Genomic DNA, 14,793 nt, shown 5'->3' on the forward strand with positions numbered 1-14,793 from the left:
ACAAGATATATTTTACAAATGAATAATTGGACGTCTTGATAGTCAGAAAGGCATGCAATGGTTAAGTTATGACCTAAAGACTACTGTACATTTAAGGTGGGCATGACAATGGGAACAGAAGTCCTCTGGTTCATTATGTGCAGGATGGAAGGCAGTACTCGGGAAGGAGATGGAATGGAGACTTAAAAGGTTGGTGCTGGAACCTTAAAGATTAGGTTCTCAACTTTAAGTAGTAATGTTAGTATTTAAGGGGGAATAAAAAACTCTCAGCCTCAGCTGTGTATTAACAGCATTTTTTGGTGGAAGGTTACACAGATATTTGTGTCAAACACTGCAACAAACAACAATGGTTATTTAGGCAGGTGACATCACATATTCTATTGTTCACTGCTGAAGACAGGGATCAATTAACAGTTCTAGTATCTTGATTCTCCTCAAGGCTGGGACTGCTATAAAGATAGCCTGCTTAGCCTGGGGAGAATCTGGCAGAAAAGAGGAAGGGTCTTGTGTCACTGAAAATTAAGCATACCTAACAAGACAATACTAAGCCATCTCCCTCCTCTGGAAGGAAGGCAACTGTGATAGGTTATAGGGTGAGCCTCAGGCTTTTGCCAAAAACATAAGATGCAAGTAATGCAATGTTCCAGAAATGTCTGCGACTAGCAAAATACCCTTTTGTATTAGTATAACTATAAAAGTGGCCAAGTTAATCCTGAAAGAGAAAAAAGTGTTACACCTACAATAGAACTTGTACATACTGTGTTTGTATAAATTTTAATAGCTATTAAAGGTCACTAGATACATTTTACTTAGGTTTATATGGATAAAGCATTTTAAAATGCTTAAGTACCTGTTTACTTTATAGTATCTGTGACCCAATACTTAGGTTTATAAGAGAGCTACAGTGAAAAAGGGAGCAAATGATCAAGTTCTAAGCTAACAAATGCTTTACCACTGAGACAGGAGAGAGGCAAATTTATCTTGGACCCCGAGAAGAATGATTCTTTACCTTAGAAGGAAGATGAATAAGACGAGACGTGACGAAAATACATAATGAATAGTATAGAGACAGGAGATTAGGAGTTTGTTCCTTGTCTCATGACACAAGAGAACATTCTATGAAATTAAAGGGTAGCAAATTCAAAACGGAATTCCCCCCTTCCCCCCACAAAATGCATAACTAAACCATGGAATTCTGTCCCAGAACGTCATTGAGGCCAAGAAGTTAACAAGATTGAAAAAGGGACTAACTGGACATTTATATGGATAACAATCCAGAGTTATAATAGCTAATGTTAATAAACTGTGGAAGATATTAAAACCTCATACTTCAGGGTTTAATGCTAATTATAAGGGATTAAACCACTAGCTAACGGGGGGGTGGGGGGGTGGGAAAGAGCGCGGAGACTATTCCGCATCTGCCTAAAATGAGATATCTTGCCTCTTCCTGTGAAACATCTAGTGCCGACTACTGCTGGAAACAAGATGCTGGATCATAGGTCTGATCTAGTATGGTGATTCTTATTTTCTTCCACAAATCATTTTACAAGGAAGTTAACAGAAATGCATTACAGCTCAAGTATTTTATGATGCAGCACTGAAATAAATCAAATTACCATAATCTTCTCCTCGCAAAATCTCAGGAGCAATATAGTTGGGAGTTCCACAGAAAGTGCTGGTTGTGTCTCCAGGCCTTAATCCTTCCTAAAAAAAGGAAAGGAAAAACAGAGGGGAAAGTTTTATACCATTTGCTAAAAATTACTTCTGTTTACTATATAAAACAACTATACTTTGTGTAGTGACCCATACCAAAATAAGTTACTAGACTTATATAGTGCTTTGTATGCAGATTACATGCATTTCTTCGATAAAAATAGATCTGTATGCAGAGTGTACAGTGCACTAAGAAAAGCTCTGTCTTCATTGCACCTGTCACTGTTTTCTAATAATGGTCAAAGAATGAAATTAAATATTCCCTTTCTAAAACACTAGATGTTTAAGTTACAAAAACACTATGTTGAATGCATTAAAAAACCAAATCATGTTTTAGGCAACACTATCTTAATTACCAGTCAGAAATGTGTGTTTAAGGTATAATGGATTGCAGTGCTTTCCCATGACATGCAAGGCACCACACAGATCTAAAACAATTTAAAGCAATTGCAGTGTCAGTGGAAATCTGGCTTCATCTAACCTAAAAAGCTAAAAACCACAAAATGACAGACAACACAATTCAGAGAAGCTTCTGTTCCTATTACTAGCCAACATGACTGATCCCAACAATGAAGGTCAGAGGTTAAGCCCAGGACAGGTAGAAGATGTTGAAGTATGGCTGAGGGAAAGTAACGAGTTTTTTTTTGTTTGTTTTTAAAGCATTTAAAACAGACTCCAGATTCCTATCCCAAACCTTTGTTTGCAGAAGTGGTGTATCACAATTGGTTGCATCAAAATGGTGGGAAATCGTAGACGTGACGTTCCTGACCACACCACCATTGAATTCAGAATTTTGACTGTTTTAAAAACACCTGCACTGTTCTCCAGCCAGTTCTGCAACAGTGTGCTTTTAGCACATTTGTCTTGATTTGGGTGGCACTAACAGCCTACTGCCTGAACAAGTAAATAGAAAAGTACTGGTATCCAAGGGCTGATACAGCAGAGTGGCAGATCTAACTAGTTAATAGACTGGGAACTATGTTTTGTTTCAGAAAGTGTGAGCATTTTTACCTTTAATGAATAACTGTATGGCATTAAGTCATAGCATGTTGGGTTTCACTTCATAAAGCCCTTTTTTCCCCCAAGGAAAAACAACAAAAAGGAAAAAAGTAGTGTTTTTTCAGGATTTTGAAAGCAACAGCTCTGATTGCCATGTCCAGATTTCTGTCCAATAGATTGAAGCACAATCCTCTGGTCAATGACATATGGATAGGGTGTTTTTTGCTGCCATGGCTATTTGGGCATCCAATAACCTTAAGGAAAGACCCTAAGACTGAAAACTTGCTTCTCTATACATTAAATAGACCCACTACAGAAAGAGACATTCCCCATAAACAATGATTAGGCAGCCAAAAAACACTTTTTTATAAACTGCCATGGATTTGGAATGACAAAATGCTTAAAAGCTTTTAACACTATGTTTAAGACAATGTAGTTCTTACTCCTCCCTGAAAAACACAGACACTGAGCCCAGCTTAAGTGGCACATATGCAGAGCTCCATTCCTGGCCTTTAATAAGATAGCTGAAACTTGAATGCTCTACCCTGTAAAACTGAAGCACCTGAAAAGCACAAATAAAACTTTCTGAGATGAGGATCCAGTTTAGGGGAATGGACCCAGAATGGTGGTCAATGAGGAAATTCTAATTGCCAATCATTTTAATTGAATGAGTGAATTCATGCAAGCAGACGCAGACTTTCAATCCTAAGCATTTTATAAGAACATCATTTAAATCAGAAGTAAACTAGACCATTTTGAAAGCTGAATTCCACACACAAGTTGTGATTGTATTTCCCTGGCAAGCATCTGCTATGCAACTTATTTTTCTCCAGTGCCCAACAACCAGCTTACAACTGAAAAGTGCACAACAAGCAAAGACAAGTTCATGTTTCAGTATTACATCCACAGCATGAAAGTGGACAATGCTATTTTGGAAAGGGGAGAGTAACGCAGTCTTTAAGAAACATGCTGATATTCCTTACATGACCTATTTTCCGTGGCTATTTTTAGGATGAGACCTCTCTCTCCCCTCAGTGTCTGAAAGAATTGTTATCCTCATTCTGTAGCCCAAGCATACCTTACTGTCTGCTTTGCCTGTAAGCGAAGTAGTGCCTTAATTTTTTTCCCTGGAATTATCTTCAGTCTGGTCTGAATATTTAACTCCTCTGGAAGATGTGGGGAAAAACTAAGCAAGGCAGTTCTCTTGTGGTGCGGAAGCAACGCTCAGCAGCCCAGTGATGACCATTTTAGAAAAGGCCTTGCTCCTAACCTGCCTCCGAGACAGGTATCAAAAGGCTGTTCCTTCTGTTTGGGCTGGGGCATGCTGGGATATGGGAGAGGCGGCCAAGGCCCTTTATAGAACTGGACTTCTTTCCCATTCTCAGAAGACTGAGTGGACACATCTCCTGGCTAGGAGACACAGGAAGCTGTTACTCCCATCTGCGTGTACATAGAATTAATGTGTTCGGGTTCATCTGTTTAAAGTAACACAAGGCTGAAACATTCACAGCCAGAGAGTTGGGGTAATACGCTCATTTTGTGTTTTTCCATTTTCAGTTTATTATTTTATCCTGCTACATTCTGCGATTAGCTTTAGATCCCAATATACAGTGGATTGTAGGCAGGAGTGTTTACACATCTGAGTAGTTCAGCATTTCTTGTTCTTCCTTCCTCCTTTTAATTTCAGATGGGATAAAGCCTTTTGTTTCCACATGAGCTGTATATAAGTTGATAACAGACTTAGTCAGTTAATAAGCTACCATAAGTTACAAGGTAGCCAAGCAAGAAGTTTCACATTTTATCTATTTGGAAATAATTCTCCCTCACCTTGCACATGCCATAGTCTGTGAGTTTTATGTGCCCCTCAGAATCCAGTAACACATTGTCCAGTTTCAAGTCTCTGTAGATTATCCCTCGCTCATGAAGATAGTTCAATGCTAGACTGATTTCTGCAGAATAAAACCTAGAATGAAGTAAGATACATTGATGACACAAGGTCCCTCAGTTTTTCAAAACAGATTTACAACTACAGCATAATAAATAGTGCAGCAATAAAGTGTCCTTCGTGTAATTCTACTCTGAAAACCAATACTGTTTATTCAGTCATAGATGCTTATAAGTGCAAAAGTACGTTCACTGCTGATAGCCCTGCAGAGCCAATACATCTAAGAGAGAATAGGATTCTATTCCTTTTTGCACATCAGAATTGTTCACCAACTTCATGCTGCAGTGACAAAGTCTGACCTCAGTCACACTTGTGACCCCACTGAAGCTGCACAGATGTAAATTGGGGCTGAAGAATTTTCTTAGTAGTGATGATACATAAATAGAAAGAACTCAGTTGAACCCTCAGATCACAGAAGTAGTTTGCAGAGATGGAAGTTAGGAAGGTTTATATATACATACACACACACACACACCCCTCTTTATTTAACTGTTATCAATATACAATCTATATGGTACACTGTTAAACTGGGAGGGTGTACTGAGTGGGACCCACTGGGGTCAGTTCTGGGTCTGGTACTATTCAATATTTTCATTAGTGACTTGGATAATAAGGTGGAGAGTACACACGTAACATCTGAAGATTATATGAAGCTGGGAGCAGTTGCTAGCAGTTTGGAGGACAGGATTAGAATTCAAAATGACATTGACAAATAGAGAATTGATCCGAAATAAGTAAGATGAAATTCAATAGACAGGTGCAATGTACTTCACATAGAAAGGGGAAAAAAAAAATCAAATGCACAACTACAAAATGGGGAATAACTGGCTAGGTGATAGTACTGTGAAAAGGATCTGAGAATCAGTGCATCACAAACTGAATGAGAGTCAACAACGTGATGCAGTTGCAGAAAAGGCTAATATTCAGGGGTTTAAGAGACAAAGTAATTGTCACGCTCCACTTGGAACTGATGAGGTCTTACCTGCACTACTGTGTCCAATTCTGGGCATCACACTTTAGGAGTGATGTGGACAAATTGGAGAGAGCCCAGAGCAGAGCAAAAAACCGATAAGGTTTAGACAAATCTGATGTAAGAGAGGAGGTTAAAAAATGGGTATGTTTAGTCTTGAGAAAAGAAACACAAAGGGGGAGTGGATGATAGCTCTTAACATATTTGAAGACTGTTACAAAGACGACGATGATTGACTGTTCTCAGTGTCCACTGAAGATAGGACAAGTAGTAATTGAGATTGAGGTTAGATATTAGGGAAAACTATGTAATTTTAAAATTAGTTAAGCACTGGAATAGGTTTCCAAGGGAGGTTGTGAAATCCCCATCTTTGGAGGTTTTTAAGAACAGGCTGGACAAACAGATGTGATCTAGGTTTACTGGGTCCTGCCTCAGCATAGGGGGCTGGACTAGATGACCTCTCAAGGTCCTTTTCAGCACTACATTTCTCCAATTCTATTCTCTGTAATTTAAAATTACAAAGTCACTCTTTAGACTTCAGGGTGATTCTAGTGTGAACAGGACTTCTGGTTAATATTACGGTCTTTATTCTGAATTTAAAAGGTATCTGTAGCTTAAAGCACTAAAAATTAAATAGCTACTTATAGGCACTCATCTAACAGAAAAAGTAGAATTTTTTTTGACAAATATCGCCATCTCTTAGCTCCTTTCCATTTGGAGGATACAAGAGTTGGGAGGCCAGTGTCAACAAACTTTGCACTGCTGCATCATGTCAGAAACAGATTTCATGCGAACAATATTCTCTCAGATTAAACATACCTGGCATGCTCCTCGGGCAGTTTCCTCTGCCGCTGCATATGAAACATTAAATCACCTCCATTTACGTACTCTATCACAAAAAATAATCTGAAACACACAAAGGTATATTAATGCAAAAATTGATTGTTTCAACTTTTCATTTGATCTTTTTTACCCTCACAGTTCTTGGAGCTTGATAACTTCTGAACAGAAGGACTGAAAGGGTCTAGCAAGGATTCTCCTTCTCTCTCTCTCTCAGAATATGGATTAGAATGGATTACTCCCATTCCAACATCTTATGTTCATGTCTCCATATTTCAGGGCCTCTCTCAACAGCCAAACAAACAGAATTTGTCCTGGGGCTTCCTTTATTACTAAAGGAAGGTAATTAACTCTTCCCATTCTCCCAAACCACCAGGATTTCTAACTTTCTTTAACAACATTTATAGGTGTTATACAAAAACAATTCTATAGATTCCAAGGCCAGAAGGGAACATTGTGAGCATCCAGTCTGACCTCCTGTAGAGCGTTCCCAAAGTAATTCCTTTTGAATTAAGAATCCTACCACTGAACAATCAATGCTCTGTCTGAACTACCCACGCCCAATTGTGAATGGTTCCCAAATCGACCTCCATACACCCAATCCCACCATTTAGTCCAGCTGTGCCTCTCATTGCCTGACACATCTCAAAAGTTATCACAAACTTTAAAGCTGAACTTATGTTTCCTCATGATTTCCATCACTGACAACCCAACTATCCTTCATTTATCCAGTGTTGTATTTGACTTCTCACTCATATATCCAGTCTCCGACAAGGTCCCTCTAATACAACATAAACAAAATGCAATTTTCTCACTATCCTTGCTGCTTAAGCCATCTTGGCCATCTTTTGCCTTTATTATTTTTAACCTTCTCTCTCATATCCAAGCTATCAAATACCACTACTAAAGTAATCTCTCCTGCCACCTCACCACTCCTTTTTGAATTCCTTCATTCATTTCCTATTTAACAGCATCATATTCAAGCTCCTTTCCCTCTTCGAGGCCCCATGTAACATCATCATCCCCCCCCCCACACATTACATCTGTTCTCATTTCTTCATACTCCCTCTCATTCTCTATGTTCCTACTTCTTTTCTCCCATATTGGGCTTTTTCTTCTATCATACTGTCTCCTATGCTTAGGACAGTTTCTTTCTTCAAGGAAGGAAACATCCCTCCTTCAAATTCCCTTCTTCTCAGAATCCTTTTGTTTACAAAACACCACAGACATTTATGGTGCTATAGTTTTTAGTAATTATTCTGCATTCAGTATTTGGATAGCCCTTTGGGATACCTACCAGTATGAAAAATATCATGAAGTGTCAAATAGTTTCTGACCTTACCTGCTTTCTGTCTGGAAGCAAGAGTGTAGTCCAACAAGGAAAGGATGATTTGAAGCCTGTTCAAAGACGTGTTTTTCCGTCTGTACCCAATCAATATCCTATTTATAAAAACATCGCAAGCTTAGAAAACAATGTTCTTCTTTGCATTTCTTAGGTCAAATACTATTTAAAACTGTATCAGTCAGACACACTGAAATGTTTACATCTTGCATCTAGTTTCAGGATAAATTAAGACAGACTTGTATCAATTTACCTCCATGACAAACTTGCAGCCTTATGCATAATATATAGTGTGATTATAGTACGGTTGAAAATCTAGTTCTTACGGGTACTGTGTGCAAGTTCTTTCTAAATGAAGTATTATTTAGTCCACTGATAGAAACATTGCTTACCTCATCATCATTAACTAGTTCTTTTTTCACAACCTTCATTGCATAAATGCGTTCAGTTTTCTTTAATCGAACCAGTAGCACTTTAGCATAACTACCTCTTCCTATAACTCGGAGCAGATCAAAATCTTGAAGGCCCAGACTGGAGGAAGGTTTGCCACTTTCTCTAATACTCATCGCCTATAAATAAAGATTTTAAACACAACTAAGCAACCTTGCCATTATAATAATATATTGGTAACTGCAGATTTTTTTTTTTTTAATATTGGGGGTTCAAATAGCTTATTTACTGTGCTGCAGCAGTAATAAAAAGGGGGGTGGGGGGATAATTATTAAAGAACAGCTTTGTAGATTAAAATGCTTAATCTCTCCTTTCAGTTTCATATTGAAGTTTTTCCTGCATATTGAATTCTGTGTCTAAACACAAACTTTGTGTAGACTAACTTGAGTTTGCACATGAGATAAATTAGGTAATCTGTATGTAGGTCGCTTTGTGCTAAGATTTTAAAGTTAGTACTGATATACGTTTCCAGACCTTTGAATAGTTAGGTGTACTGCTCTAAAACACTTTACCTCTTTTTCTTCACCAACATGGTCCAAGCTCTCATGACTAGAAGGATTATATGGAATCACTAAAAGAACAAGCAAAAAAAATGAAGGTGTTCACTCTATTAAATGAAAGACAGACAGATATTCTCTATTTTTTAAACTTCCGTGCACAAAAATAGAGGATTACAGTGTAGCAGAAAAGATTTCAGCAAATATTCTAAGAAAAATAGAGTATATTGATTTAAAAGTTGGTTTACCAGCTAAAAAGCTTTGGACACTATTTCACCACCACATTGTTGAAGAATCTCTCATTCATAATTAATACAAGACTCCAAGTTAAAAATTTGAATCTCTAAAACATAGGGTAGCTTGCATTATCTGGGCTGATCTCATGCAGTGATTTCTGAAGACAGAGAATGGTAAAGAGAGAAAAAGATGGAGCATCTGTTAAATTCTGGTTTTACTGGTAAGAATAGTGACTAGATCCAAGTTTGAAAGTGAAGATTACTATTCCTACTTAGATACCCCTCCAACTTGATTTTTGTATAAAAGACATTGCCATGATGCTAACTACTAGTTAACTTTATTCTCTCTCTATTTTTGTAGAAATCAAATCACACCCACCACATTCTTTTGAAGAGCTACCCTATTTACAGAGAGGTGTAAACCTAAAACATGGGGAAATATTTGTTCTCCATCTTTAAACTTTTGATTTGAACAGCAGGATAGGAGATTAAGGTGTAGTACAAAGATCTGTGCATGTGCATTAAATAAACAGGCTTAAAAACAGGCCTCTTTCCCTAAACAGAAGAGAGTAAGGGATGTTTTCCTTAGCTTTTCAAAATGGGGTCCCCATCAGGTATCAGACTACAAGCTCACACAAATGTACCATGAAGCCAGTGATACACCTGATATACATGGATGATATTTTTGTGCTCTGGATAGATGACAAACACCCTCAAATTTCCACCACAACTTCAAGCACCACCACACATCCACTAAACTCTCTCTGGAACACTCCCACACTAGCATCAAGTTCTTGGAAAACTCAGTGAGCTTCAACAATGGAACCATACAGACAGCTATATACAAGAAACCCTCAGATCACCAGACCTACCTTCACAGAGCCAGTAACCAACCCAAACATACCAAGAAATCGGTTATCTACACCCAGGCACTCATACCACAGAATATGCTCTGAGGAGAAAATCCAGGGAATACACCTTAATACACTCAAAACTACCTTTACCAAAAACAAGGACACTCCACCGAAATACCCCAAGACAACCTGCTTCAATTCAGAAATAAAAAACCCCTCCGAATGCACACCCCTAGTTGTCACCTTCCACCCCACACTTGAACCCATATGGGGAAATCAAATAGCTAAAACCCATATATGATGGGAATCCCATCCTGAAAAAAAAAAATCTTTTCTGAACCTCCTCTTCTGGCCTTCAAACAATGCCCCAACCTCATCAGAAGCAAGCTCTCCACAGACCAGGACACACTAAGTCAAAGCTGCACCAGGCCCTGCCAGAACAGATGCAAAACCCGCAGACATCTCCACTGCTACAATGATCACCACCACCCCCAACACACCTTCCATGGGTCCTACACATGCCTATCACAACATGACATACCTCATCCAGTGCACTAAATGCCCCAACAACAACTATTTGGGTAAAACCAAACAGTCACTGATCTCAAATGAACTATCACAGGAAATGATAAAAGACAACACACACCATATCACCTAAGTGGGTGAACAATTCAGAAATTGATCACTCTGACTTATCAGGCCTCATCCTGAGTGGAAAGCCTGCACAACACTTTCAAAAGACAAGCCTGGGAGCTTAAATTCATAACTTTGCTAGATGCTTTAAAAAAAAAAGTATGGTCTTAAGACAGCAGATTTATGGTTTATTGCAACAACCTGTAACCAGTTAACTCTCCTTTTTTGTCCTATGACTACAGGGGTGTTAATAGGCCACTTCACCTTCAGTGGTCCCTTAGAATATGTCCTAACTACTTATGCTACACTATCTGTTTGATCTTGTATTTAGTTGTAACATTCTAAGGCCAGCTCTACACTACAGACCTATAATCGGTATAACTACTTCGCTCAGGCATGTGAAAAATCCATACCCCTGTGCAATGTAGTTATACAACATAACCCCCTGTGTAGACCGTGCTATGTTGATGGGAGAGCTGCTCCTGTCAGCATAGCTACCACCTCTCAGGGAGATGGATTAACTACGCTGACGGGAGAAACTTTCCCATAGGCATAGTAGCATCTTCACTAAAGCGCTACAGTGGTGCAGGTGCACTGGTGTAGCTGTGCTGCTGTACATGAAGACAATCCCTAAGTACCTTTCCCATACCTGAGGAAGAACTCTGTGTAGCCTGAAAGCTTGTCTCTCACCAACAGAAGTTAGTCCAATAAAAAAAAATATTACCTCACCTACCTTGTGTCTTTAATATCTTGGGATCAACATGGCAACAACAACACTACATAAAATTATTCTGTTTGTTCACATGCAATGTTTTAAATTATTTAACAAATCATAATTAAACTGAATTAATATATTATTTCAGAGTTAAAGTACTTGAAATTGCAGAAACTTTATATAAAAATACATTTATTCATTCATCTTACCTGGTTCTATGTTATCTGGGTGCACTGATGACTGATCCATAGGTATTACAGGCTCCTACAAAATGTTCACAGTAATGGTTCATTTCTTGCCTATTAGAGTTTGTAACAATTAACTATATCTTTAGGACTGAAAATGGAAGAGCAGAGGCATTTGTCCCTTTAAGTCCGAGACTCAGACTCCTTTTTAGACAGAGCCAAGTTTAACTAGGGGACTCCAGTTCCTATTCCTTTCACATTTTACTTAAAAAAACCCAGACTATCATATATGATCGTTATCTGATTAACATATTCTAGTTAAAATTTAAAAGTTAGACTAAGCAGCATCCATATTGGCATAATTCAAATAGTTATCACAGATTGCACAAGGGACCATTGTGATCTACTCTGATCTCTTGTTCACACAAGCCATAGAACATCCTCAAAATAATTCCAAGACCATATATTTTAGGAAAAAAATCCACTCTTGATTTAAAAATGGTCAGTGATGAAGAATCTACAATGAATCTTGATAAATTGTTTGAATGGTTAATTATCCTCACTATAAAAAAAAGTATATCAGAAATGCATGAAGGCGGCAACTATTTTGGAACTATTCTATTAATTCTACATAGATCCAGATTTATTCATACTTCAGACAGATACTGAAATAGCAATCTACTCCAGTAGAGAAAAAATAGAGCAGTGGGAATGGGATAGACAAGAAAAGTTCAAATGGCCTTACTAGTCATTTGACTAGTTCAGGGATGCCCAAAATACAGCCTGTTGAATTCTTAAGATGTGGCTGTAGTTGTCTCCTTTTTAATTGCAGGGTGAAGACAAACTGATCTGCAATGTTTTGATGATGTCTGACAGGTAATCCTAGTTATGATATTATGGGCTAAACATAGTTGACTTGCTGTGTGGCTTTGGCCAAACTGCAACTTCTGTGCCTCAGATTTTCCCATCTGTAAAATTGGAGACCTACTTTCCCACTCAATAGTGATATGTGAGGAACCATATTTTTTTCCCCTATGGCATTTGAAGATGTAGAGCATTATACAAGTAGCATCAATTAAATAAATACAGATACAAGCAACAGGCAGGGATGTACATTTATTTTTGATACACAGATATGCAAGTTGGGTGCAGGTATCAGGCTCCTGTCCAATTGCCACTAAGGTCCTCAGCATTGCAGAGTTTGGGGACCATTTCCCTAGTTACCATTCCACTATGCTATGAAGTTTTATTTCAGAATAGTTACTAGATAATTTCACTTACTGGTTGTAGTGCGTGGCGGCCACATTCAATGTTGACTAGTTTGTGGCACTTCTTGTGAACAAGGAGTTTACAGTTGATACATTTATATCCCTGACGCCCCAGGCCCCAAATTCGGTCAGTGCAGATGGCACAATGAGCTCGCTAAGATGACAAATCAACAAAATTCAGATTAAAAATAAACACTAGAAACAGGAAAACAACCAGCAGCATTTTCATTGTTTATATTACAGTAGAACAGTGGTTCTCAACCAGGAGTCCAGGCCTCCGCGGGGGGGCTGTGAGCAGATTTCAGGGGGTCTGCCAAGCAGGGCCAGCATTAGACTTGCTGGGGCCCAGGACAGAAAGCCTAAGCCCCACTGCATGGGGCTGAAGCCCGGGGCCCTGAGTCCTGCAACCAGGGCTGAAGCAGAAGCCTGAGCAATGTAGCTTTGTGGGGGCCCCTATGGGATGGGGCTCAGGGCAACTGCCCTGCTAGCTACCCCTGACACTGGCCCTGACATTTATATGCAGAAAAAAATAAATAGTTATGACAGGTGGGCAGTGGAGTTTTTATAGCACATTGTGGGGCAGGAGGGAAGGGGGCTCAGAAAGAAAAAGGTTGGGAACCTCTGCAGTAGAACACAAACGTCAATCAGGACCCCATCATACTTGCCACTGTACCCTTAAAAAAAGATGGTCTCTGCAACAAATTGCTTTCAATCTATGTATATGACAAGAGAAAACAAGTGATAGTCCTGGAGGAATTCTGCACCACTATGCTTAGGAGACAGAGGAAGATGCTGGCAGTTTATGGGAGCTGCCTGAAGTAAACACTGCCCGGAGCCCACACCCTAAACCCCCTCCAACACCTCAACCCCCTGCCCCAGACCTCAGCCCTGTCCTACACCCAAACTTGCTCCCAAAGCCCACATCTCCTCCTGTACTCCAACACCTTGCCCCAGCCTGGAGCCCCCTCCCACACCCTGAACCCCCTCTGCCCCAGCCCAGAGCCCCCTACTACTCCAAACCCCTCATCCCAGGCCCCACCCTAGAGCCCTCACCCCCTCCTGCACCCCAATCTGCTGCCCCAGCCTGCACCCTGAACCCCTCATTTCTGGCCCCACTCTGGAGCCTACACCCCCAGCCCATACCTCCTTCCACACCCCAACCCCCTGCCCTAGCCTGGAGCCCCCTCCTACACAACCCCTCAGCCCCAACTCCTAGCCCCCTCCTGCACCCCTCATCTCTGGCCCCATCCCAGGGACCACACCCCTAGCCAGAGCCCTCACCTCCTCTTGCACCCCAACCCCCTTCCCCAGTCTGGTGAAAATGAGTGAGTGACTGGGGGTGGGGGAGGAGAAGAAGTGAACAGAGGGCGGGGCCTTGAAGAAGGGGTGGGACAAGGATTTTCGGCTTTCTGCAAACAGAAAATTGGCAACTCTGCTCCCTTAGCTCTTTCATTATCCTTGACTCCCTTTGCACTGCTTTTGAGGGGTGCAGGAAATACGTTTCTGTACTACAGTTTAAAGGAATTACTACTCAAAGTTCTGTATTAATATGTCTAGTAAGGAAACTGTCAAAAAGCATTTCCTGAATTTTTGTTGTCTGTATTATTACAGACCTATTTGTTGACAGGTATTCTGAAATAAATTACCAAAATAATTGAAACTGACATTATATTGTGTTATTTTGACAAACAAAATATGCAGAATTTTAAAATATTGTGTGCAGAATTATTTTTGGTGAAGTATTCCCCCAGGAGTTAAATGGGTATAATAGATGAGGAGCACAAGGTAGTAATAAAGCTATTAACATAAGCAGCAGTTTCAGTACACTTAGAGGTGTGTGTAGGAGGGCCTCACAAACTGAGCTTTGGGCAATACTCACTGATAGAAACAGGAAGAGGACAATCCACAAAATGAACACTAACAAAGCAACTGGGGACAAACAACCATAGAGGCGGCTAGTTAGAGGTCACTCAAGAGACTTTGGAAAGAGCTGCTTCAGTGGAACAAAGAGCAGAAACCAGACTTGGAGAGGGTCAAGGAGGGAGCTGGAGAGAAATTCCATGTGTTTGAGTCCAGTGGTGAAGGGGAGAAGATATATTGTCTATGGACCTGTATTATGCAAATACTACTCATTACACATTGCAGA

The 14,793-nt window shown here is 39.8% G+C and overlaps 1 protein-coding gene across 5 annotated transcripts in view; it reads right to left on the reverse strand.

Annotated features, from left to right (window-relative positions):
- Positions 1–14,793, reverse strand: part of PRKCI (protein kinase C iota) — a 53,424-nt gene that overhangs the window by 8,366 nt on the left and 30,265 nt on the right. For 4 of the 5 annotated variants that reach the window (XM_073359458.2, XM_073359457.2, XM_073359456.2 and 1 more), the window contains 8 exons: positions 12,661–12,801; positions 11,404–11,458; positions 8,772–8,830; positions 8,202–8,378; positions 7,810–7,907; positions 6,447–6,533; positions 4,540–4,675; positions 1,617–1,704 (listed from right to left, as the gene is read on the reverse strand). In XM_073359458.2, the coding sequence (XP_073215559.1) occupies positions 1,617–1,704; positions 4,540–4,675; positions 6,447–6,533; positions 7,810–7,907; positions 8,202–8,378; positions 8,772–8,830; positions 11,404–11,458; positions 12,661–12,801 (841 nt within the window). Of the gene's footprint in view, positions 1–1,616; positions 1,705–4,539; positions 4,676–6,446; positions 6,534–7,809; positions 7,908–8,201; positions 8,379–8,771; positions 8,831–11,403; positions 11,459–12,660; positions 12,802–14,793 lie in introns of those variants that run through there. The other variant, XM_073359459.2, reaches the window with a different exon arrangement.

Source organism: Lepidochelys kempii, chromosome 9 (assembly GCF_965140285.1).
Source record: "Lepidochelys kempii isolate rLepKem1 chromosome 9, rLepKem1.hap1, whole genome shotgun sequence".
NCBI lineage: Eukaryota > Metazoa > Chordata > Testudines > Cheloniidae > Lepidochelys > Lepidochelys kempii.